At 41.2% G+C, this 26914-nt stretch overlaps 1 protein-coding gene across 2 annotated transcripts in view; it reads right to left on the minus strand.

The window, feature by feature from the left end:
• Positions 1 to 26914, minus strand: part of DLGAP2 (DLG associated protein 2) — a 748630-nt gene that overhangs the window by 625101 nt on the left and 96615 nt on the right. The window contains exon 3 of one of the 2 annotated variants that reach the window (XM_075268420.1): positions 6653 to 6707. In XM_075268420.1, coding sequence (XP_075124521.1) covers positions 6653 to 6707 — 55 coding nt within the window. Of the gene's footprint in view, positions 1 to 6652; positions 6708 to 26914 lie in introns of those variants that run through there. The other variant, XM_075268423.1, reaches the window with a different exon arrangement.

Consider the following 26914-nt stretch of genomic DNA (forward strand, 5'->3'; position numbering starts at 1 on the left):
GTAGCAGGAAAACTCTGCAGAACTTCTGTGAAAGGCACTGTGAGAAAAAAATTGGGGGGGCAATACAGTCGCTCAATGGTTAGCACTGCGGCCTTGCAGCCCTGGAGTCCTGGGTTTGAATCCTGCCAAGGATAACATCTACAAGGAGTTTGTATGTTCTCCCCATGTTTGCATGGATTTTCTCCCATTCTACAAAGACATACTGATAGGGAAAAAATCTATACCGTGAGCCCTATATGGGGCTTACAATCAACATTAAAAAAGAAATTCTGCATCGCTTTTTTCCTGCAGACTTTTATCTGGGGTCTCAGCCTACCCCTGTTTCTAATGCACATTTCCTAACATTTAGCAGTGTTTTCTGGGTTTCTCTTTTATCTACAACTATCATGCTGCATTGCTGTTCATTCAAATCCCCGTCTCACTCTGTCCCCATTCCTCTCTCACACCCCCTCCCTATTTCCCTAGCTAGTCCCCCACTACTACCCTACCTACATAACTTACCTGTCTTCCTCTCTGAATCTTCTGGGCACAGTAGATCCTTCTGTCCTTCTCATATCATCTGTCAGCTCACGTGCAATAGTGTCAGAGTGCTGACATGCTGGCAATCCAGCTCTATTGCACAGGCGCAGGAGGCCAACTCCTTCTCCTCTTCATGGGTAAGTATGATGGGGTTTGTGTGTGGGGGGGATATTGGTGAAGTCCCATTTCCAGAAAAGGGGAAATGGAACGTCACTAGAAAATCAGAAAATTTGCCCCTGCGAACAAACATTTTTTTTTTTTAATTAAATTAGAATTTAGGTGTGTGTGTGTGTGGGGGGGGGGGTTAGTTTAATGTTAAAGTATCATTTTATCTTGGTACATTTTATCATTGTACTTTGTACTTGCTTGAGAAAGGTTCAGTTGGATCTGGAAAATTGTGAACAAGTGATGATTTAAGGGGGTTTCAGAGGCATGATTGTGATTGGTGAGGATCCTCCACAGATCAGCTATTTGAAGAGACCACAGCATTTGGGTATGTGCCAAATCCTCTTCACTGAATACAAAATACAGTGCCAAATATAGCACAAAGTCCATTTATAGCATAGTGTGTGTGTGTGGGGGGGGGGGGGGGCTACATTTATATTTGTGCCAGAGTTTCAGTAGGAGACTCCATTGCAATGTCTACCTGAAATAGATGGACAACAGTTAATGGGGTCCACTGGGCTCCCTATGTAACCGCTATCTTACTGTTATATTAGCACTCCCCTTGTCCTCCAATGGACTAGAACAGACAGGCAGTGCTAGTGTGAGACTAGTATAAAAGTAATAATTTATAACTCTGTACAGTGTCACATGATCATCACACAGAATGTCATGCTGGGACATCAGGAGGAAATATACTGTTGCAGCAACCCAGTGGAGGGAATCAGACCGCGTGGTAACACGACACGGAGTGTGCCGCCAGCTAGGCCTGATACGCTCATACGTTGGATAAGGGGGTCCTGCAGTTCTACCTGTTGGATGCGGTAGAGTCCTTGTTTTCTCCCCTGGGGCACGCCTTGTTGGAAAGGGGACCTCTCAAGTGTAATTTAGACTCTGAAGTACTAAACGTACTTTTCTCCTCTCCTCCTACTCCCTAACTCAGCAGATAGGGGAGTATAGTGGGGCTATGAGTCCTGATAGCAAAACCCAGGGACCTGGAAGGTAGGCCCATATTCAATACTCCTGTCGGGTACCTCTGTAGCTCCTAATGGCACAGACACAGATGTCGTTCAGTGACACCTCAAGTTCTCTCACTAACTCTGAGACTGTCTCCGGATATACCTGGAATAAGATGGCTTGGTTCTTTAGGTTCTAGGATGAGTTCTCCTGTTGTCTCACTCAGCATGGCGTATGCAAGATGGCTGTTGGACTCTGAACTCTGCAACTGAAGACTGAGCTGGACCTGGACTTGGACCTAGACTTTGAACACTAGACGCCGGACTAACCTTGCAATGTTTAGTAGTATGCTCTGGGATGCTGCATATATGAATTGTGAAAAAGGTTTTTTGAACCAAATTGAATTAGAACATTATTATAATTATATACCATTTTTTTTTTTTATTGCACATGGTTTTCTGAAAGGCAATACAGTAACACAAATATTGGAATTATGGCCTTGTCATGAAATAGTCTGTTGGTTTTACGAGCACCAATAAATGGCCCTACTCCATTGTATTGCAGAATGAATGTCTCCATGTATTTACAGCATTTATAAACTTCTACCAGGTGAAATAACTATATACATCTAAATTTAGTGCACCGCTATTTTCTGAAATTATATATGACAGAAAAGATGTATAAAAAGCAGATGAATTGATTGCAATGCCATATAAATATATGGGTTCTATCCTCAAAGGTATTCTGCTAATGCTGGACCTCTCTGCACTTTATTATGCCATTAGTACCGACCACATCATTTCTGCAGTCTATGAAGATGACAGTATACTATTAAAGAGCAAATATTATATAAAAAAGACAACTCGCTACGTAACTGTAGCATAAGTATTACGCGATAGCTTTTTTGAAAGACAATATTCTGCTGCTCTTATTTAATGCCTATACACTGTTGTTTTGGGTGTGTTATTTTTTTTGTGTTTTTTTTAAATCATCATTTGTCATTGGCACTCTGAGATATCATATTTTTTTCCTGTGTCAGTCAATTTAATGGATCGGGTTTTCCTGACACGGGCACCTCTGGCAATAAGCTGTGTGAAGCTGTTGCAGTATTTGGCCGAGCTTCTACCTGTGTTCGTGACTCACATGTCCTGTCTCCAACTCTGTCCCACTTAAAAAACGAATGTCACTGAGCCACCGAGTGGCCCCCACTCATAGTTTCAATTTCTTATGCGGCCCCATGGGAAAATTAATTGCCCACCCCAATCTATTGTTAGCAGTGGATGCAATGATAGGTCAGGGGTGTTATCTATGGAGATGTTATCTTTTATCTTAATCCTGTATGTGATGTAAAGGATATATCTGTTGCAGTCTATTTTTTAAAATTTCATCAAAAATGTGTAACAAATATGTTTAACACGCTTGGTTTAAAAATAGGCCATTTGCTTCCGACATATTCAAGTGAATGGGTATGAGCTGCAATACCAAGCACAGCCACTATAAAAAGTATGGCACTGTGCTTGGCTTACAGTGAAGAGGCCCCAGTGCTTGCCCAAAAATTGCAGATTCCTCAAACAGCTAATCATTGGAGGTTGTAGGTGTCAGAACCCCACTGATTTACTATTGATGACTAGAGATGAGCGAACAGTAAAATGTTTGAGGTTCGATATTCATTTCGAGTAGCCCCTCAATATTCGACTACTCGAATATCGAACCCTATTATAGTCTATGGGGGGAAAATGCTCGTTTCAGGGGTTGGCAACGTTCGATCAAATTATACTTACCAAGTCCACGCGTGAGGGTCGGGCTGGATCCTCCGAGAAGTCTTCTCCTTGCAGCGTCCCCGCAGCATCTTCCGGCTCTGAATTCACTCTGCCAGGCACTACAAGCGGACATGCGCAGTCGGCTCTGCCCAGGCCCAATGCCTGGCAGAGTGAATTCAGAGCCGGAGGACGCCGCGGGGAAGCTGCACGGAGAAGACTTCTAAAGGTAGGAGAAGAACCAACGTTGATTGGCCGACTGTATAGCATTTTGCCAATCAATGCTGGTTCTGCATCGAACTTTTACATTCGAACAGTGAGTGGTACTCGATTGAGTATGAGTATTTCGAATACCGTAGTATTTGATCGAATACCTACTCGATCAAATACTACTCGCTCATCTCTATTGATGACCTAAACAAAGGGTAAATTATCAATATCAAATTTCTGGAAAATTCCTTTAAGGTTAAAGGCCCACTTAGCAGACTACAGCAGAAAGTGCTGCAGGAATAACTGTGTCGGCAACACATTGCGGTTTTTCCCACAGAAAGTCACATAGATTTCCTTTGCACAGAGGTTTCCTCTATGAATTTTCAACTTCAAATATACCTACAGTGAAAACGCCGATGTTTCCACAGGTATAATTGACATGCTGCAAGTTCCTAAACCACAATGGTTTTGGAAATTGCAGCATGTCCGTAGCCTATATTTTTCCATAAGGTGTGGATGGGATTTGCAGTGAATGTAAAACACAGTGTGGGGCCCCCTGCCTAAATGATAGCTTGATGCTTCATCAATTTCTATTGATATTTCATATGCTTTTTTATTTTATTGAACTTTGAAAGTGTAACCAACTGGTCTGGCATGGTTTTTTTTTTGGACACACAGTCCTGCATGTCCAACTTTGTGTCTGTGCAAAAAAAATGGTTTCACGGCGGAGAGACTGCATACGGGCACTCATGGTTTGATTTAAAAACCAATATAAATGAATGGATTTTTAAACTGACCGCCAGTAAGCCGTCCCTATGCAGTTGTTTCAGGGATTTAGGTGGAAACACAAAGGAAGGACAGCGGCACAAGTGTGAACGCAGCATAACTGGCTAAACCGGCAATTTGGCACACACGTCCATGAAACATGGAGGAGCAAGTAGATGGGGAAAGCTAGGTATTATTTCTAAAAGTGTAATTATTTGAAATGATGGTAAATTGCAGTCATGAGGGTATGTTCAGACACAACTAGTAGTACCTGCATTCCCACAGAGATTTTTTCCCTACAGGACACTACGTGGGGCCTTAGCCTTAGGCCGGGGCACCACGGGCCGGAAACGCCGCAATTTTCCCAAGACGGAAACGCCATGGGAAAAATCGTGGCATTTTACAGTACTTGCAAAGAGGATGGGATTCATGCAAATCCCATGCCCACTTTGTGGACAAAAAAACCCCCAAACACACTGTTATTTCCAAAATCGGCGCATTTTTGGAAATCAGAGCATGTCAATTCTATCTACGGAAACGCCAGTGGCATTCCCGTAGATATAATTTTAACAGAAAGTCCACGGAGGAAAACTGAACTTTCTGTTCAAAGTGCTGCAGGAACAACTGCGATGCGTTCCCGCTGCAGTTGTTCCCGCAGCGCTTTAGCACAGCATTTGCGGCCCGTCGGGCCGTAGCCTAAAGTTTGTTTTTAGTCATTGGGGGCAAAGCAAACCAAGGTGGCTGCAAGATCCCTGCAAACACCTGAAAAGTTACAGTACATAAGTTACAGAACATGTCACCATAACTCAGCCTCTCAACCGAGCCATGCAGATAGATAAGTTAATGTCACCTGAATCAAACAGTGTTTTTTCCCTGGGAAATGGTGACTCTGTTACTGAGATACTGCTGTTTCTGTCAATATGCAAAATGGCATTGCCATTGCTCCAAAGGGGTAAGCAGCAATGTCCTCATTTCTCCAAAGAGCTCATTTGTATTTTAACAAAAACAGCCTGAGGAGCTGAGCTTGCTTTATATTGTACATGAGCGGTTGTGTATTATAGCTGACACCTACGACCGCATCTAAGCCCTTATATTATATAGGGGCCACCATCTTTCAAACAATTGGCATCGCCAGTCATGACTGGACATCAATCACTTGAACTACAATATATTATATTATATTATATTATAGAAAACACAGTACAGACCATCCAGAGTAGGAGATATATATATATATATATATATATATATATATATATATATATATATATATATATATACACACACACATAATTACTTACTTACACAACAGAACAGCGCTCATCATTACAATTATGCCCTGGAAGAAGCCTCGGACATGCAAAATGGTGCAAGGTGTTATCTATTTATTTATTTATTTATTTATTTATGATGAGCGCTGGTCTGTCTTTAAATTTGTAAGGCTGTGAGCATAGAAATAAATCTGAGGAGCAATTTTTATAGGTTTTGACTTTACCCTTTATGTGCCAGCTCTTGTAAAGACTTTGAAAGCCACTGACTAAATAAAAAACTAAGATTTTCAGACACACAGAGCTCAAGTGTTGCAGCTGAGTAATAGCTGCTTTTTCATATGTGAACAAAAAAGCAGAACACTTACACAACTCTGTAGATGAAAATATGAAAAACTTATTTGTATCAGAATGCAGTATCGCAAAGCAAATCAAATTTTTTGGAAGTATAAAAGCTATATAAGTTTGTTCTCCTCCGAATTGTAATGACCTACCGCATAAAGTTAACATTTTACTGCACAGAAAACATTGTGAGAACAAAACCCTAAAACAATGGGGATATTGTGTTTCTTTTCCCATTCCACCCCACAAATAATTTTTCACTGTTTTATATTACATTATATGGAAAATTGAACAACACATTTGGTGAATTGAATAGCTCATAGAAAGTGGGAAGGTATAAATGAAAACAAAAAAATGGAAAGTTGCTGTGTCGTCTAGGGGTTCTCTAGTGTTACCTGAAAGTGACCTCATGCTGTGAGCAATACTTTCTGATTTTTTATTCAGAATTGTTTTATTTGGTAGAAATGAGGTTATATTGTCCAATTAAGCGACAGTCAGTATTCATTCGTCATGGAAATAGGAAACAGGACAAAAAACAAGTGCAAAACTGCTGTGCGGAACAGACCACATACCGCATACATACATAGTATATACATTGTCATAATCTTACAGAATAATAATTATATGCCAATGTTTTGTTTTATAAAAATAAAATAAAAGCATTTTCTTTACCTGTGTTCCTGTCGGGCAAAATACAGCAATGCTTCTGCAGAATCCCAGGTAAAACCTTTAAGGAAAAAAGCAAGATTGTAAAAGCGTATTGGGAAATGTGGATTAAGTAGACCATACACCCTTACACTAGCCATTCCTTCCCTACCTTCATCCATCTACTCTGTGCTGGCAGGTTTCATTGGTTTAACAATAAACTCAAATACATTTAGGATTGTAATAAATATGTCACGTATTGGGCTAATATTCTAAACAAGCAAATCTACTTTGGATCATTCAACTATATATAAACTGCTAATTAGGACAGGTTTTCTTTTGTATAATAAGTATACATATATTAACACATTCAAAAATAATAGGCCATACAAATTGATTTAGAATTCTTTCACAGCCATGGAATGAAGGCTGTATTCACATGTTGTGAGTGAGTTAATGCAGTTTTTAAAATCAAAGCAACACTACAGGGTTTTTGACACAATTTTGGAAATTTATAAGAAAACCACATCAATGTGTAACATGTGAGTATAGGGATACATGCAACCAGGTATCAATCAATCAGGAACTGAACCACAGAGGTACCAGGTGAATCTTGTATTGGGCCCTGAGACAGGGCGCCACCTGCTGCTGCCTGAGGACTGGCACTCTCTGAGCACATATTGCTGATGCACAAAGCTAAGAGGGCAAGTACAAAGCAAGAGCCACTGAGGATACTGAGAGCATGCCTAGGACAAAAACGGTGCTAAGCAAGGCCTAAGCAGCAAGCTACTAAAAAAAATTAATTTGTATGTAATATTTGTATGTAGCTGTACAGTGGGCCTACAGAATGAGATTTATTTATTTTACTAAATCAATTTATAAATGTATATTATCTTTTGCCTTTTAGTAAAAAATGATAAGGTAGAGGTGCCCCGAGTCTGAACAAATTAAGAAACACTGCTCTAGAGAGTATATAAAGGTATACAGTACCACTATAACCTATCAAGATCAACCTAACGTCTTGATAGATCTCCATACAATGCAAAAAAAACAAAAAAAAACCGGTTTGTACCTATTTTCAGAGAATTTGCAACAAGGGCATATTTCTGCTAAAAGTAATGGCTGTTCATCAAAATGGCTACAGCTCATGGGATTGTTATGACATATCTGATTTATACCCTATAACAGTTAAACAGTCAAATAAGCAATTTGAAACAGTTTTCACTTTTTTTTTTTTTTTTTTGTTAAAGCAAGAAGTGTATATTGGGATACCAGGGATGTACAAAGGGGATGGGTTCTTAATATCTCATATGCAGCAAAATTCTTATTACAACCACTAGGAACAATTTGCCGTAGTCTTGACTGTAGATAAAGAAAAGTCATATAAGGGTATGTTCACATGGTGAAAAGTGAGCAGGGGTGGAGTTCTGCCACAAATTTCCTCTGGCCAGCTTTTCGCACAGCTTTCACTCGCTGACTAGGCTCGGATGAATGGGGCTGAGTAACTCGTTTAGTAGGTTCTGTGACTGAATCAGTGGCAGTGGTATGCCTTCTGCAGCCTAGGTTATGCAATTTAATTGTGTTTTATGTTCAGCTTGTAATATCTCCGTCTACTGGCCATTTATCCAAATAGTTTATGCTCATTAGCTTCTAATTCCCAGCATGGTTGCTCAATGGCATGTTCTGAGTGAAACAGCTGCTGCTGATGAACTGATTTGATGATATCACCTTTGGACTTGGGGCCACGCCCCCAATAGGGGCGGGGCTCCCGGCCCGACGGCTTCTGGCGCCAGTACCCTATATAAAGCCACCCTCCACCTACACACCTTCATTTCTGGATTTCCCACATGTCTACATTTGGCTTCCTGCTACTCACATCTCCTACTGGTAAGATTGTTTAGGATACTGCATTGAGTTAGGTTACTTGTTACTGTTTAGTAAGCTAGGCACCCATCCTCGAATTACTGACATATTGAAGTACTGTTCTGTACTGTTTACCTTGGCATATTTACATTTTGATATACTGTCTACCCTGTGAATTACCCTCTAGTCACCAGATATTTGCATCATCTTACTATCACGGATACCATGTTATATCATGACTCGTTTATATATCCACCTGTAGCTCCCTCACGCTATGTATGTACTAATGTATACCTGGATCCATTATAATTCATAGACACCCCATGTTTTATACCTTGGTATATTTTGTACTTTATGTATATATCGTTTTATATGTAGTATATGTCTGTATCAATGTTTTCGTTTTTTGTTTCAATTTTGACTTGTGTGTGTGTGTGTGTGTGTATATACATCACAATCTGTATATTTGTATATATTTTGCAGACAAACTGACGAAGGTCTTCTAGACCGAAACGTTTTGTCAAAATAAACATTCACTTTTGGAAGCATACTCATTGAGTGCCGGAAATTTCTTTGGTTTATAGGTTGATGCATATTATTGCATTTGCATGTCTTATAGCAGTTAAGAGTTAGAGACTATGCTTGTTATAGATACGGCAGTACCCTCCTTGTGTATATGTCTGTGGACACTCATCTCTTTGTGGGGAACCGCTCAGGTAGATGCTTGGTAGCAGTGCAGGAAACAGGGACACAGAGACTGGGTTGCACACAAGTTCAGCGTTTATTTCACTTGCAGTGCATAAACTGCCTTTGCAATGGCACAATCAAAACAAAAACCTTCTTGGCTGCGAACTAACATAACATAACAAACCGTTCCCTGACTTTACAGGAGCCTGTCTGCCAGACTCTCACTCTGGAAACATCAAATGACTGGCATAGTACCTGGTTTGCAGGATCAGTTCACACAGGAACTCTCAGCTTTGTCAGTGTGGTGCCACACTTCCTAGTCCTGACACACAACCTAATATTAGGCCTTTATTACACAGCTGACCTCCCTGGTGTGGGTCTTACCCCACACCCTTTAGCTGCCTGGCTGGAACATACCTGTTCTCCCATACCACACTCTTCACTTTCTCACATCTTCTACAGTCATGTAGTATTTCATGCCCATGTTTGTGGAGAGTCAGCTGTACTATAATAAGTGCATTATCTTTCTATTTCCGGTTTCACCCTATCCTTGCAATAAAATTTGAAATTTGGACATCGCTCCTGTGTCAATGAATTGCTAGGAAGGAACTGCCTGTCCACGTATGCCTTCTCACATTTAAGGAGAACAGCAGTGTGACATGGCAGCTTCTCTTAGGCTGGATGGCAGGATATCAGACACCACACAGTGCTACCGTGCAGCAACATCACTACAACACATGTAGTGGTGGTGCAGTTATTTTTCTCAGTTCATAGTAGCATTGAGTTAGACTATGCTTGCTGTAGACAGAATACGGAAAGATTGTGCAGGACACATATTTTCAGCATGCGTCTTCAATCTCTGTCTTATTGAAAACAATCAGACAGATTCAGGGTGGAAATGGCGTCACTTTGAGGCAGAAACTAGGGTTTCCAGCCATCATCCATCAGTAAATTGACATACACTCTAGGTTGTATCATCCTGTTTGGACCTATTCCCCAACTGGAAATTTCATGCTCTGCTGTATTTTGGGGGAGATTCATTAAACTAAATGCACCTGCATTCTGACATTTGCACAAAAAATCTGTTATACTTGCTCTGCACCACATTTTATTATGTATTTTAGACTGATCTATCATCCGGCACTCTAATCTTAGATAATATAAGTAAATCTACCACAGTGTTCTGAGAGTTGGAGGCAAACATGACCAGAACAGTACAGCGAGCATGTCTGGGCCATGCAGACCATTGATTTAATCTGTCTAATGAAATTTCTGGTGATGCTAACACTGTAGTATCAGATTCACTCAGACATGGGGCTTTGATTTGATGCCCACAAATCCAATATGGGGTTATAACGACAAACACGCTTATTAAATTAAGACCCATTATATTACAGAAAATGAATTGTAATACATTTAAAATAAATGGTGGAAGGATGTAATATGCAGACAGGCTAATGTCATCAGTGAACCAACCTAAGAATAAACTGTATGGTATTAATCTGCCTTGTGGTTTATTGTGCAGTACACAATGTGACTAATACTATTATTCTCTACTAGTGATTTATCTATTCATAAAGCCAGTCCGTATCTACAGGTTAGCTATTTCACTTTATGATCCATATACATTCATGTAAATAAAAAAGTGTTCAATGTTAACGTCACAAACTGTACCCTAAGGGTACGTGAAATATATTTTAGATGGACTTCAAAGAGCCCTGAATGTTGTACAATATACTCTATAGGAAAAGACAAGCTTTTTCTGATTCAGCCTCTTTTTCGGAGATAGCACTTTTATTTGCATGGCTATAAATGAACAGTGCGAGTTACTGTAATTTGTGGGAGTCTGAATCCCATGGTAACCGAAGGTGGCCTGCTGTGAAGCGCAAGAATATTCAGCATGTACTATCAAATCCCTTTACTTCCAGCTTCATGTCATCTCGCTGCTCACAAAGAAATTGTTCTTAGGCTTGAATTACTGGCAATGTTCTTGATCTTTTTAAGATCCACAGAAGTTGTGACACTTCTTGAGCATTTATTATACTTAACCTTTGCAATGTTTAGTAACATCTGTATGCAGGAATTATATGAGTACAGCATGATATATAGTGGATACAAATTCTTTAATAATAAGCGACAAAGTCTCACTGTAAATGTTATTAATGGTATTTTTTTTTCCATGCAAAAACCTTTCCTTCTGAATATGAAAGCAAATAGGGAAATTGCTTCCACTATCTAAGGGTTCATGCACGCGGAGGAAAATGGTGAGGAATTTAGTGTGGAATTTCAGCGCTGAAAAAAAGCCTCACATTAACTTCAATGGGTTTCCCCTTCTGCTAGTCCCATTGACTTAAATGGGTTTCTTTTTCTGCTAGTCCCATTGACTTCAATGGGTTTCTTTTTCTGCTAGTCCCATTGACTTCAATGGGTTCCTTTTTCTGCTAGTCCCATTGACTTCAATGGGTTCCTTTTTCTGCTAGTAGAAAAAGGAACTCATTGAAGTCAATGACTTTTTTTTCAGCACTGAAATTCCAGGTGTGCAGAGGTTAGTATCAATCAGAAGTGATCAATTGAAGAACAACTTATTAATTTGTTATAGGATCATGGGCGCCTAGGAGTCACTGATGTGCATGTGAAGCAAAAGCTGTCTGGTTCAATCCCACAGAATACAATGCACACATATTGCTGAAAGCAATTGCCTCTGTAATATAAAGGTGTTAAAAAAAAAAAAACATGTACGGGGCTGTGCAGAGTGCCCATGGTGATCCCTGTGCATGACTGAAAGCATCTACAATGGGAGTGAGAGGATCAGGACTGGAGCAATAGAAGAAGATGCCCTGGTCTGATGAATCACCTCTTCATGTGGCCATCCAGGTGAATGTTCATCAATTACTTGGGGAAGATCTGGCACTAGGATGTGGTGTGGGAAAAAGTTGCATAGGTGGAGACAGAGGAAAACCATTCCCCTTGGCACTACCACTATCACTACTACTACCATTGATTGTCAGACTGCACAAATTGTGTCTAAGGCCGTGTTCACATCTGTGCCCCGGCCTCCACTTTCAGGTTTCCATTTTCTGCCGACAGAAGACGGAAACCTGGCAGACAGTGTCCGGCCATGAGCACCTGTGAGCATTTTGTGCTCTCCGCGGTGAAGCCGTTTATGTTTTTAACCAGACACATAGTCCTGCATGTCCAACTTTGTGTCCGGTAAAAAAAAACCTGTTTCGCCGCGGAGAGCACAAAACGCTCAAAGGCACTCACGGCCAGACAAGTTCCAAACCCATTTCAAATGAATTGATTTGGAAACTGCAGGTTTCCGTCTCCTGTCCAGTTTTTCGATGCTGGTGTGAACCCGCCCTAAGCAGTAAATATATAAAAAGGTATACTGACGCTGGGTTCACACCAGCGTTCGGGTCTCCGCTTTCAGTTTCCATCTTCTGTTTTTTTTTTGTTTTTGTTTTTTTTTTTTTTTTTTTTTTTTTAAACCGGACACAAAGTACTGCATGTCCAACTGTGTCCGGTTAAAAAAAAAAAATGGTTTCGCCACGGAGAGCATAAAACGCTCACCGGCGCTCACGGACGGACATTTTTTAAACCCATTCAAATGAATCGGTTTGAAACATGACTGCAGGTTTCCGTCTCCTGCCCAGTTTTGTGCAGGAAATGGAAACCCGCAGAATGGAGACCCGGGGCGCAGATGTGAACGAGCCCTGATACATACAGGACAGTCATATACCAAAAGGACACTCCTTGACATATGCTGGGTACATTGAGTCCTCTAAATACACTCACCATACAATGGTGATTTTGCAAGTTTTCCCACCAACAAAGAATGGAGAAATCTGCATTTTTTTTTATTGTAGGTGCACTTCAACTGTGAGAGACAGAATCTAAAAAAAAAAAAAAAAAAATCCAGAAAATCACATTGTATGACTTTTAAATAGTTAAGTTGTATTTTATTGCATGAAATAAGCATTTGATATAATAGCAAAACAGAACTTAATATTTGGTACAGAAACTTTTGTTTGGAATTGTAGAGGTCAGACGTTTCCTGTAGTTCTTGACCAAGTTTGCACACACTGTAGCAGGGATTTTGGCCCACTCCTCCATGCAGATCTTTCAGTTTTCAGGGCCGTCACTGGGCTACATTGCGTTTCAGCTCCCTTTAAAGATTTTCAATTGGGTTCAGGTCTGCACACTGGCTAGGTCACTCCAGGACCTTGAAATGCTTCTTACAGAGCTACTCCTTAGTTGTCTGGCTGTGTGTTTCGCATCATTGTTATGCTGGAAGACATAGCCACAACCCATCTTCAATGCTGTTACTGAGGGAATGAGGTTGTTAGCCAAAATCTCGTGATACATAGTCCCATCCATCCTCCTTTCAATACGGTACAGTGGTCTTGTTCATTTTGCAGAAAAGCACCCTTAAAGTATGATGTTTCCATTCACATGCTTCACTGTTAGGACGTGTTATTAGGGTTGTACTCATCCTTCTTCCTCCAAACTCGGCAAGTAGAATTGAAACCAAGGAGTTCTATTTTGGTCTCATCTGACCACATGACCTGCTCCCATGCCTCCTCTGGATCATTCAGATGGTTATTGACTTGAACAGGAGGATCTTGTGTGCTCTGCAAGATTTTAATCCATTATGGTGTAATGTGTTACAACAGTTGTTGCCTTCTCATCAAGTTGCTTGCCTATGGGTAATGAGTGCAGAGTAGGAGGGCTTCTTAAAGAAAAACCAACAGTCTTGTGAGAACTAGAATTCTTGCTGGTTGGTGATCAAACTCGCGCAATAAAATGCAAATAAAATTATTTAAAAATCATACAATGTGATTTTCTGTATTGTTTTTTTTAGATTCTCTCACAGTTGAAGTGTACCTATAGTAAAAATTAAAGACCTCATCATTCTTAATAGGTGGAAAAACTTGCAAAATCACCAGTGTATCAAGTACTTATTGTAAGGGACTTGCTAGTTGTGCCATTCCCTAGTGTTGCTGCTGAACCAGGGAGGAAGGGAAAGACAGAAACAGTGAGTCCTAACTCGACCCAGCTCCTGTCTCTACTTGCTTGCCACAACTGTGCTATTGACAGGGACAACTGGGAGATAGTCCCTTCTCTGAATAAGTGTTACACAGCAAAGGTGTCAGCAGCGGTATTAATCAGCACCTAGTCTCACTTGAGTAGCAAACAATGTGCGTTTATTTAGCACAACAAACAGCTTATAACTTATAGAATCCAGTTCTGTGGAGACACTGCAGCAGCCTGTGCAGCCATGACATGTGGAGGGAGAGAGAGAGACACAGGAAGAAGGGGAGGAACATCCTATCTGTGAGTGTCTTTTTCTTTTCAGCAGAACTTTAACAACTTAACAACATGAACACAGACAGAATGTCTCATCATATAATACAACAGTAGTAGTTGTTGCCTTACTTATAAACAAATATGCATTATTCAAACAAAAGGACAAGACAAAACATAGAAGAGGAGTCCGCAAGCCAAGGATCAAAGCCAGAGAGACAAAGCAGTACCAAATTGCAATCCAAAAGAGAATTCACAAGGAAAGCTAAAGGTCAGAAGTCAGTAATACAATAGCAAGAGAACAGCTTAGCAAGGACAGAACCAACCAGCCAACAAGTGTGGGCTGATGACTTGTTCATAGGAAGTCCAGAACCTGCCCCAGACTTGATTGGTAGATCGGCTGTCAATCACAAAGGTAAGGCTAAGGGCCCCTTCACACAGCGTAAGCGCACAACCCATTTAGACCCGTACACGAGAGCACTTCAAAACACATCCCATTCACTTCAATGGGAGAGCGCGTAAATCCGGCTTCGCGTTCATTCCCATTGAAGTGAATAGGATGTGTTTTGAAGCGCTCGCGTGTACGGGTCTAAATGAGTGGCGCGCTTACGCCGTGTGAAGGGGCCCTAAGATTAAATATTAGAAGAGCAGGGGGAAATCAAAGTGAAGGAAATGGGTGTGGTGGAAAATCAATTACAAAGATGAGAGAATAGAGCAGTGTTCAGAGAGAGCAAGAAGCAGCTAAAGCAAGGAATTGTAACTGAACACGCCTCCTGTGCCGCAGCATGTGAGTGGAGGATGGCGCAGAGACCCAAACAAGCAGAAACGTTACACTTATTTCCCCACTGTATAGTAGGACACATTGCTGTAGCTTTGAGGTGCAATTAAGCCACTAAACCATAAGGTATTAACTAGCGTTTTTCTACCTCAGACAACAAAGAAGGTGGCATTAACTTTGAAAGCAAAGGGAAAGCAAATATGATTCCTCCCAGACCACCACGGAAGTGGATGCTATCCTTTCCATTGCTGAGTACTTTTAAGGATAGTAATATTAATTTCTTTATTATGCCTTGGGGAGTTGAGGGTGGACATTGAAGAGGAATCCAAGACAAATGTCCGACTGATATTCCTCCTCATTTTCCAGCATGTGAACATACCCTTATAGTTCAGGACATTTGTAATTCAAAATATATGGATATTTCCAAGCACAGTGTTGTACAGATAACAGAAAGCAGTAGTATATGAATTTACGAATTTCTAGGACTATTCTCTGCTTTGGATGAGATTTGATATACAGTAAACAAAGATCTCACTGTTTTGTTGTACACCTAAACCTGAGCTTTTTAGTCCCCTGTTGCAGCAAAGCAGTATAATAACAGTCACCATACCCTTTAGTGCATTTGCTTCCTTCAGTCTGCTGTCTGAGCTAGCAAGAGTGAAAGAAATGAGTATGGTTCATGGCTACAATTACTACAAGGCAGAAAACATATGTACACATTTAAAGCCCTTCATTCCTTCGGATAATGATCCTTGAATCAGCATTCCTAGAATCCCTTACTTAAAAAACAGTCAATGAACTTAGGTGTAATCTGTTCTATTCCATTATAGAAAAAGCTACCTCCAGGGAAAGGATCAGTTAATATTATGGGTTTACTGCTGGGAGTTTAACACTGCGTGCATATGAAACTTATTTAGACTGTTTCAGTTTCGGATGGTTTGGTTCCCAGATTCATTTCAGGTCGAATAAGTTTAGTATAAACCACAACTTAAATTGGCTTAAAACATAGTGTAAAACACCGTTAAGACCCCTAGGAATCTATCTATTCTATTTCTAGACTGTATAGGGCAAACTGTTCTCACCTCACCCCCTCTTTAATCCACAGTTATATTACGTAACCCTTGTTCCATGTCTACACTAGCTTTCCCTCTACATCTGTTGTTGCCCCCTCCCCAAGTCCCTAGTTTAAACACTCCTCAAACCATCTAGCCATTTTCTCCCCCACCACAGTTGCACCCTCCCCATTGAGGTTTAGTACATCCCTTTCATAGAACCCGTAGCCCACAGCAAAGTCGGCCAAGTTCTCCAAGAACCCAACCACTCCTTCCTCCTACACCAGTTCTTGAGTCACTTGTTTATCTCCTTAATTTACTGTTGGCTCTTCTATGTGGCCTATGTGAAGGTAGTATTTCTGACTTCAATTTGCATCCTAGATCCCTAAAATAATTTTTAAGGAATTTACACCTACTGCTAGCTTTGTTCTTTATGCCAACTTGCGCCATGACCACTCGATCCTCACTAGCTCTATCCATGGGAAGAATATGCAAATCTATCTCCCAAGATGTAAACAGGGAGACAATGCCTCTGTTATGCTGCCCTCTATTGGGAAGCACCCTGAAAATCATGCCCGACTTTCCCGGAATGATGTTCAGGGTGCTTCCCAATAGAGGGCAGCATAACAGAGGCACTGTCTCCCTGTTTACATCTTGGGAGACAGATTTGCATATTCTTCCCATGTCATGTTCCCTTGCAGTGGAGCAACAATGGCTGTATAAGTCTCCACACACCTGAAAAGGTGGTCTTTCCCTAAGGAGTGACATTATCCCCATAATCTAGCTCTATCCAGTAAACTATCAACCCGGTACATGAGCGTCAGGAAGGCAACACACCTGTCAGGATAAGGAGTCACCGCGGTCTCCTTGCTGCGTGGCGTCTCCCTGGGAGACGTGTTAGGAGTTCTATTGGGTGTGCTTAGGTCATTAAGGGTTAATCTTTTCCATGCTCTCAGTCTCCATGTCATTAGCCATCAGGTGTGTTCTCTGCTGCTATTTAAACTCCACCCAGGCATGGATCCTTGCCAGCCATTCACTTTGTGTTTCCTGGTCCCCCTGCTCAGTCTGTTTCCCTGTCTGTTTGTATTCCATATGTTTCTTGGTTTTTAGACCCGGCTTGTATTTTTGACTATCCCTTGTCTTATGATTTGGTACCTTTTATTATATCTCCTGGCTTGACCTCTTGCTCGTCTGACCTCGCCTTCTCTTCTGTGTCTGGCTGGGACTTGTGGTCCTCCCTGGTTCCATGCTGTTTAGTCTTTTGTTTTGCATTGCATTTACACTGTGCTTTCTGTTTAGGTGTGACCCCGTGACTCCAGTCCTTAGGACTTTCAGGGCCTCCTCTCCCCTTATCCTAGCTGCCGGATAGAAGGTTAGGAGCCGTGGTAGGCGCACTTCAATTAGGAAGTACATTGGTCTGCCTCATCTCAGATATTACAGCATAGTTATAGCTGCAGGGCCTGCGACCCCTTTTGTCATTAGTTGCACAGTGTTGCTTTCCCAGCTGTGTCACTTTGCACTGCCTGACCCTGACTCCAATTCTTACAACACCATTCAACAATCCTGGTCCTTGGCTGTCAGAGGAAGTGTCTTGCTGCAGCAGTGTTGTTAACCCTGTACTGACATCCCTCTCATATGACAACCTAGCAAATTTTTTATTTTTTTCAATCATTAGACATAAACATCATTACGTATGTGGTTTTCTTTGTGTCACATAGCAAACCAAAAAGTTTTTAAACTGGAGAAAAAAAACATTTTATTTTAGAATTTTTGATATTAACAAAAAATAAGATCTAAATACCTTACTCAACAGTCAAAAATACTTTTTTCTTTCCTACCAGCAAGCTACACAGAAATGCCAAAATAAATAGCTACTGTTCTATGTGCCAGACTTTAGGATGAAACTTAATATGGATCCTGCAAGATGATCTCTAAAGAATGTTATCAGAACATCATTTGAACAGATAGAGACAATTTGAACACAACTCATTTTTAGAACAGTCAGGCACCACAGGAGAGCAAACAAAGAAGTCTAAAAAGTACTTTAGATTGTATTTGAGAAGATGACATTCGATAGAAAAAGCTGCTATGCAAGACACTCTGAACTGAATGGAGATTCTAGAATTTATTAATTACCCCAGACAAAGGCAAGGTTTTCTTGATCCAAGCAATTTTTCCTTAAATTAATTGCATTGCATTTTCAGAATAGCCACATGACTATCTTATCTTGTCATACACACACTATTACACAAGGGATAGTCTAAAATTTGGAAACTCTATTAATACCGCTGAATCAAAAAACTTTTAATAATGTGCAATTTTCAAGGACATTGCAATACTTCTGATATTATCTTGACTGTCGCTTGGTATTAGCATATATTCTCACACTGAGAAAAATAATCAACTAAACAACAAGAATATAGCATTTCATTAGATGTAAGATGATCCCAGGCAAATGCAAGTGAATTTTAAAATAATGTGCATAGCCAGTTACGGTTTAGGAAATATGGCTTATAGAGAATCTGTCGCCAGCTCTGAAAAGTCCAATATTAGTTTGTGGAATCTAATTTACAACAACATTAAGGGGGCTATTATCTTTAGAATGACTGAACAGATTTGGATAAATAAAACAAAGGGTGACAGTCTATGGGGTCCGTGTGCTTTCACTGGCACACTGCTTGCAGTTGCATATGGTACTCCATTGGGGGGGTCTCATACGGACTCCCCCTGGATGGAATACCAGCGCAGATGTGAACCAACCCTTAGACAGATGAGTTGTAGTGAGAGCAAACTAGGACTTGTACTTTGTTTGATCATTTGGCTGGAGGTAAGCCACACGTACAGTTAGCCTTATTTTGTATTAGTTAGACCTCGGACGAGCAGGAGTTTTGATTTGCCGTTTGCCTAAAGGAGTGCACTTAATTAATTTTAATCTACAGTCCTATGAAAAAGTTTGGGCACCCCTATTAATCTTAATCATTTTTAGTTCTAAATATTTTGGTGTTTGCAACAGCCATTTCAGTTTGATATATCTAATAACTGATGGACACAGTAATATTTCAGGATTGAAATAAGGTTTATTGTACTAACAGAAAATGCGCAATATGCATTAAACCAAAATTTGACTGGTGCAAAAGTATGGGCACCCTTATCATTTTATTGATTTGAATACTCCTAACTACTTTTTACTGACTTACTGAAGCACAAAATTGGTTTTGTAACTTCAGTGAGCTTTGAACTTCATAGCCAGGTGTATCCAATCATGAGAAAAGGTATTTAAGGTGGCCAATTGCAAGTTGTTCTACTATTTGAATCTCCTCTGAAGAGTGGCATCATGGGCTACTCAAAACAACTCTCAAATGATCTGAAAACAAAGATTGTTCAACATAGTTGTTCAGCGGAAGGATACAAAAAGCTGTCTCAGAGATTTAACCTGTCAGTTTCCACTGTGAGGAACATAGTAAGGAAATGGAAGACCACAGGGACAGTTCTTGTTAAGCCCAGAAGTGGCAGGCCAAGAAAAATATCAGAAAGGCAGAGAAGAAGAATGGTGAGAACAGTCAAGGACAATCCACAGATCACCTCCAAAGAGCTGCAGCATCATCTTGCTGCAGATGGTGTCACTGTGCATCGGTCAACTATACAGCGCACTTTGCACAAATAGAAGCTGTATGGGAGAGTGATGAGAAAGAAGCCGTTTCTGCACGTACGCCACAAATAGAGTTGCCTGAGGTATGAAAAAGCACATTTGGACAAGGCAGCTTCATTTTGGAAACAAAAATTGAGTTGTTTGGTTATAAAAAAAAGGCGTTATGCATGGCGTCCAAAAAGAAACAGCATTCCAAGAAAAACACATGCTACCCACTGTAAAAGTTGGTGGAGGTTCCATCATGCTTTGGGGCTGTGTGGCCAATGCCGGCATCGGGAATCTTGTTAAAGTTGAGGGTCGCATGGATTCCACTCAGTATCAGCAGATTCTTGAGAATAATGTTCAAGAATCAGTGACGAAGTTGAAGTTACGCCGGGGATGGATATTTCAGCAAGACAATGATCCAAAACACCGCTCCAAATCCTCAGGCATTCATGCAGAGGAACAATGACAATGTTCTGGAATGGCCATCCCAGTCCCCAGACCTGAATATCATTGAACATCTGTGGGATGATTTGAAGCGGGCTGTCCATGCTCGGCGACCATCTAACTTAACTGAACTTGAATTGTTTGTCCAAAATACCTTTATCCAGGAACTGATTAAAAGCTACAGGAAGCGACTAGAGGCTGTTATCTTTGCAAAAGGAGGATGTACTAAATATTAATGTCACTTTTCTGTTGAGGTGCCCATACTTTTGCACCACGTCAAATTTTGGTTTAATGCATATTGCGCATTTTCTGTTAGTACAATAAACCTCATTTCAATCCTGAAATATTACTGTGTCCATCAGTTATTAGATATATCAAACTGAAATGGCTGTTGCAAATACCAAAATATTTAGAACTAAAAATGATTAAGATTAATAGGGGTGCCCAAACTTTTTCATAGGACTGTAGATTAAAGATTAGTTGGCTATACTGTTAACAGCTCCTACAACAGCATATAAGTGGCTTAGAAGTGATTTTGGTGGTGATAGACTCTTTTTAGAGACAACCTTTTACCACCTCAACCATCCAGCTCCAAGTTTATGCATCCATCAATATTAGTCATTCCTCTGATTCCAGCACAGTTGGAATTTTTTCTCTAACCCTCATCATTCCAGAGCTATCAGTGCTGTTAGTTTTAATACCCAATATGCTAATTAACCTCTTTACTGTCAGGTGGGTGGTGCCTTTCTATCTGCTCCTACACAGACCGTAGAGGGCCTAATTATTATATTATGTACTCAGAATACCAGAAAAGATTGTTGGGGAACAGTCGGTGGTAAAGGAAAAATTCCAACTGCACAAGACTCAGTCGAGTAACGTCTATTAAAGGGTGCGAAGAGTTGAGGTTGGTGCAGGTGGCAAAAGGTCTTTATATAAATGAATATCTCAACCTTTACAATCAACATATATACTGATAACCCACATTTTGCTAAGTGTTCCTTATTAACTATATTACAACTAGCTTCCCGAGGACTGTTAATATCTATTTTGATATACTTTATACAGTAAATTGATCAAAAATTGTGCTATATATAAAAACGAAGTTGTGGTGATTCGCCTACCATCTATGTGCTATGGGTTCTTTAACGCCTGGTTTGTCTTGTAGGTATTCATTTTCCATTGTTTCTCTGCTCTAATTCTTCTTTGTTTTCTTTTTCCACAGAAACAGTCCTAATAAAAGTAACTAATTACATCCCCACAGCTAAAGGCTGCTGCCTCCACACTGCTTTCATGTTACTGCCTCTGTCACTTATATCCAGCAAAAAGTTATGTATATAATAAAATCCAAAGTAATTAAAATGCAGCTTATAGTGTTCAAGCATTGGCTGCAGGGGTCACATGTCATGAGTTAGATTTTTATCACTGGACATAACAGGACTGAGCAAGAGATCGGCAGGGGATCCAAAAAGCAGAACTAGGCATGAACGTTTGGGGTTCAGAACCAGTGGTGGTCCAGAGAAGACTATTATAATTAACCAGTTATACTCACTAGAGATGAGCGAACACTAAAATGTCCGAGGTTCGAAATCCAATTCGAACAGCTGCACACTGTTCGGCTGTTCGAACGGATTTCAAACCCCATTATAGTCTATGGGGGGAAATGCTCGTTTCAGGGGTAGGCAAAATTCGATAAAATTATACTTACCAAGTCCACGAGTGACGGTCGGGCTGGATTCCCCTTGAAGTCTTCTCCCGGCGCAGCGCCCCGTGGCGTCTTCCGGCTGGAATTCACTCTGCCTAGGCATCGGGGCCTGAGCAGAGCCGACTGCGCATGCGAGGATGCCGGATGCCTAGGCAGAGTGAATTCCAGCCGGAAGACGCTGCGGGGACGCTGAGCAGGGAGAAGACTTCTAAAGGTAAGAGAAGAACCAGTGTTGATTGGCAATGTATAGCATTCTACCAATCGACTCTGGTTCTGCATCGAACCTTAAACTTCGAACAGCTAGTAGTGTTCGATCGAGTACGAGTATTTCGAATACCGTAGTATTCGATCGAACACCTACTCAATCGAACACTACTCGCTCATCTCTAATACTCACCTTTCCTCAATCTTGCCATCCAGCAGGCATCATAATGACATCGGGGCATGATATTAGCCAGAGGCCAGAATAGGCCTGAAGAAGATGCCACGGGAGGATGGCCAAGGGAGGTGAGGCAACCTTGTATAACTGTTTGTTATTTTTACCCACTTCCCCTTGGCCGCCATTTATTATATTCTGGAGTCTAAGGAGAGTATAATAATAACACTTCTGGTTTGTGCTGAACAAATTTGGCTAAAAACTAACCGGCGGGCCAAACCTCATGACTAGTCATTGAACCAAATCGCATGAGGTTCGCCTATGTTCAGTTGAAACTGGTGCAGTGGGAGATGGTGATGTAAGTTTGACTGTTATTTTTAGCACAATGGAGCAGATTTACTAATAGTGTCTCAATCATACAATCTTAGTTTACCCAGTTTTTAATTTTATCACATTTATCAAAGTGTTTTACTCTGGGTGGTGCATGGCAGTACAACCTAGACCACACCACTTTCTAGAAAAGCCATGCCCCTTCTCATACAGTCACATAAGGGCTTATTCACACAACAGTGCAGTTTTTGATGGATCTAACATCCATTAAAAACAACCGTTAATGTCTTTTATTTTTTTGATAACCATCTTGCATTTGTTCCATTTTTGTACTTTGATGGCTAAATGTACGTGGAAAAAAAAACAGATGAATTTTATTGACCTTTCTTTTTTTACCCAAACCACTGATCCATTTTTAACTGATGCAAAAGGGATGTCAATCCATATTACATCCATTAAAATTGGATCCATTCTATTGGGTCCATGAGTCCAAAGCATGACAATTTTTCAGACAGCCATTAAAAACAAATCAGTCAAAGGCTATGTGATAAAACAAATTCAATGTTGTGTGAAAAAGGCCTAAGTGTCTAAAAAGTATCAAAAAAATTATTATTATTGAGCCAAACCTAGTAGTGGCTACAGAAAGAATGGGAAATATCTAGGAGGCTTTTAGGCTGAGTTCAGATGGAGTTTTTTGGTCTGGAATTTGAGGCTGAGGCCGCCTCAGATTCCCGACCAAAAAACCAGTAGCCATACTGGATGCCGGTGCAGTGCTGCGGCATCCAGTCGCAGCACTGCGATCCAGATTAGGCCCAAATGAATGGGCTTAGTCGGGAGTGTCTTCAGGTGGATTTGTGAGGCGCAATCCGCCTGAAGAATGAGCATGTCCATTGACCAGTTCCCATTGAAATCAATGGGAGCCGTCTTCTTGGTCAGGATTTTGAGGCAAATTCGGCCTCAAAATCCTGACCAAAAATCTCCATGTGAACTCAACTTAAGGCTAAAGTCCCACATTGCAGAAATGCAGCTTTTTTTGTTGCAGTTTTTTGAGTGGATTGAGCAAAAGGTAGAAGTATAAGAACTTTTTTAATATATTTCCCATTCCTTTTGTAACCATTCTTGACTTTGGCTTAAAAAACAACAAAGTCTGCAACAAAAAAAAACTGCGTTTCCACAACATGGGGCCTTAGCCTTAGGAGGACAGCTGCAAGGTATTTGAAGAAAGGAGCAACCTAAGGGGGCATTCACACTACGTATACTGAAGCTTATTCTGAACGTAAAACACGTTCAGAATAAGCGGCGTATAAAGCAGCACCATTCATTTCTATGGGAGCCGGCATACGAGCGCTCCGCATAGAAATGAATGGGCTGCTTCTTTCACTATGAGCAGTCCCATTGAAGTGAATGGGAAGTGCTGGCGTGTACGGCAAGCTCTGCTCATGCCGAGCCATACACGCCAGCACTTCCCATTCACTTCAATGGGACTGCTCATAGTGGAAGAAGCAGCCCATTCATTTCTATGGGGAGCGCTCGTATGCCGGCTCCCATAGAAATGAATGGTGCTGCTTTATACGCCGCTTATTCTGAACGTGTTTTTTTTGCGTTCAGAATAAGCTTCAGTATACGTAGTGTGAATGCCCCCTTAGGGTGCATTTACACGGAGTTTTGTGGTGCTATTTTGGCCACAAAACTCATGTAAAGAAGCAGCGCTATAAAACAGATTCCCATTGAGTTCAATGGTTTCCATCTTACGCGCTCTACACATTGAGCTCAATGGGATTCTGTTTTACAGCGCTGCTTCTTTACATGAGTTTTCTGAAGGAGTAACTAAAATTTAACTTTTATTGGATCCGTTAAAACAATTATTTCAAGGATAAATCAAGTCCTAAAAACACCAAAATGTGGGTGGCTGGAGCTTTGAATAGTGTGTGTGGTCTAAATATACACCACTTTAAATCCTCCCACAGGTCCCTGCCCAACCTCACATCAAATAGAAGCCTCAATACAAAAACTCCAAGGCTCCTTCAAAACATGTTTCCCTAGCCCTATTATGAGCTTTTCATCAGGAGGAGTTTCAAATGGATTAATGTCCACAGGATTTGTGATAACAATCACAGTTCCCCTGCCCTAAATGATAGGACAAGGTACTTAGATGTAATGCCGCCGGCCGCGGCGACTCTCTGGACTATAAACCTTAGGCCTTGCCCTAGGTCTGCCCTGTGAGTCACGTGGCGCCGACTAATTGGTCGCACCCCCTTGCTGACATCACCGACGGGCCGTCCGAGGCAGCTGTAAAGAAAATCCTCTGCGATCTACAAATGAATGGAAAAGGTAAGTAAAGTAAGTATTTGAGCTAAAACCAACAGACATCAAACTTCGGGATACTATTTTGCAGCGGGATCAGCGTATAAAGTATACATTTAATTCACACGATATTAACCCCTTCTGGAACATATATGTCATTGATACATTCAGCACTGTTAACCCTCCGGGGGGCAGTCTGTTATTAACCCCTTCTGGAGCATATATGCCATTGATACATTCGGCACTATATTAACCCTCCGGGAGCAGCCCGTTATTAACCCCTTCTGGAACATATATGTCATTGATACATTCGACACTATATTAACCCTCTGTGGGGCAGTACGTTATTAACCCTTTCTGGAGCATATATGTCATTGATACATTCGGCATTATTTTAACCCTCTGGGGGGCAGCCCCTAAGTGCCTATTACCAATATTAACCATATTGGCTACACAAAACTCCCTGGGAAATATAAATACCGTCAGCGGTTGGGCAGAGACCTGTGGGAGGATTTAAAGTGGTGTATATTTAGACCACACACACTATTGAAAGGTCCAGTCACCCACATTTTGGTGTTTTTAGGACTTGATTTATCCTTGAAATAATTGTTTTAATGGATCTAATAAAAGTTAAATTTTAGTTACTCCTTCAGTGAACTACTTTCTATAGAGTGACAATCCCTCACTGATATTCATTTACACGAGTTTTGTGGCAAAAACAGCACCACAAAACTGTGTGAATGCACCCTGAAACAATAAAGACTAGAGATGAGCGAACACTAAAATGTTCGAGGTTCGAAATTCGATTCGAACAGCCGCTCAATGTTCGTGTGTTCGAACGGGTTTCGAACCCCATTATAGTCTATGGGGAACAGATACTCGTTAAGGGGGAAACCCAAATCCGTGTCTGGAGGGTCACCAAGTCCACTATGACACCCCAGGAAATGATGCCAACACCTCTGGAATGACACTGGGACAGCAGGGGAAGCATGTCTGGGGGCATCTAACACACCAAAGACCCTCTATTACCCCAACATCACAGCCTAACAACTACACACTTTACACACTCAATACCACCTCTCTGACAGTAGGAAAACACCTTGAAACATGTGTATTTGGCACTTGCAGTGAGGAGAGCTTGTCACCAGCAGTGAATTTGGCCCTTGTAGTAAGTTGAGGTTGGCACCAACATTTGTTTTGAAAATCAGGGTGGATTGAGCCTCTAACCAGCAGAGTTTGGGCAAATTCATGGTGGAGGGAGCCTCTAAAAACCCCAGTTTGGACCAATTCATGGTGGAGGGAGACTCTAAAAACCCCAGTTTGGACCAATTCATGGTGGAGGGAGACTCTAAAAACCCCAGTTTGGACCAATTCATGGTGGAGGGAGCCTCTAAAAACCCCAGTTTGGACCAATTCATGGTGGAGGGAGCCTCTAACCAGCCCAGTTTGGACCAATTAATGGTGGAGGGAGCCTCTAAACAGCCAAGTTTTGGGAAATTCATGGTGGAGGGAGCCTCTAACCAGCCCAGTTTGGACCAATTCATGGTGGAGGGAGCCTCTAAACAGCCCAGTTTGGGCAAATTCATGGTGGAGGGAGCCTCTAACCAGCCCAGTTTGGACCAATTAATGGTGGAGGGAGCCTCTAACCAGCCCAGTTTGGACCAATTAATGGTGGAGGGAGCCTCTAACCACCCCAGTTTGGGCAAATTCATGGTGGAGGGAGCCTCTAACCAGCCCAGTTTGGACCAATTAATGGTGGAGGGAGCCTCTAAACAGCCCAGTTTGGGCAAATTCATGGTGGAGGGAGCCTCTAAA

This window comes from Leptodactylus fuscus, chromosome 3 (assembly GCF_031893055.1).
Source record: "Leptodactylus fuscus isolate aLepFus1 chromosome 3, aLepFus1.hap2, whole genome shotgun sequence".
NCBI classification, from domain to species: Eukaryota; Metazoa; Chordata; class Amphibia; order Anura; family Leptodactylidae; genus Leptodactylus; species Leptodactylus fuscus.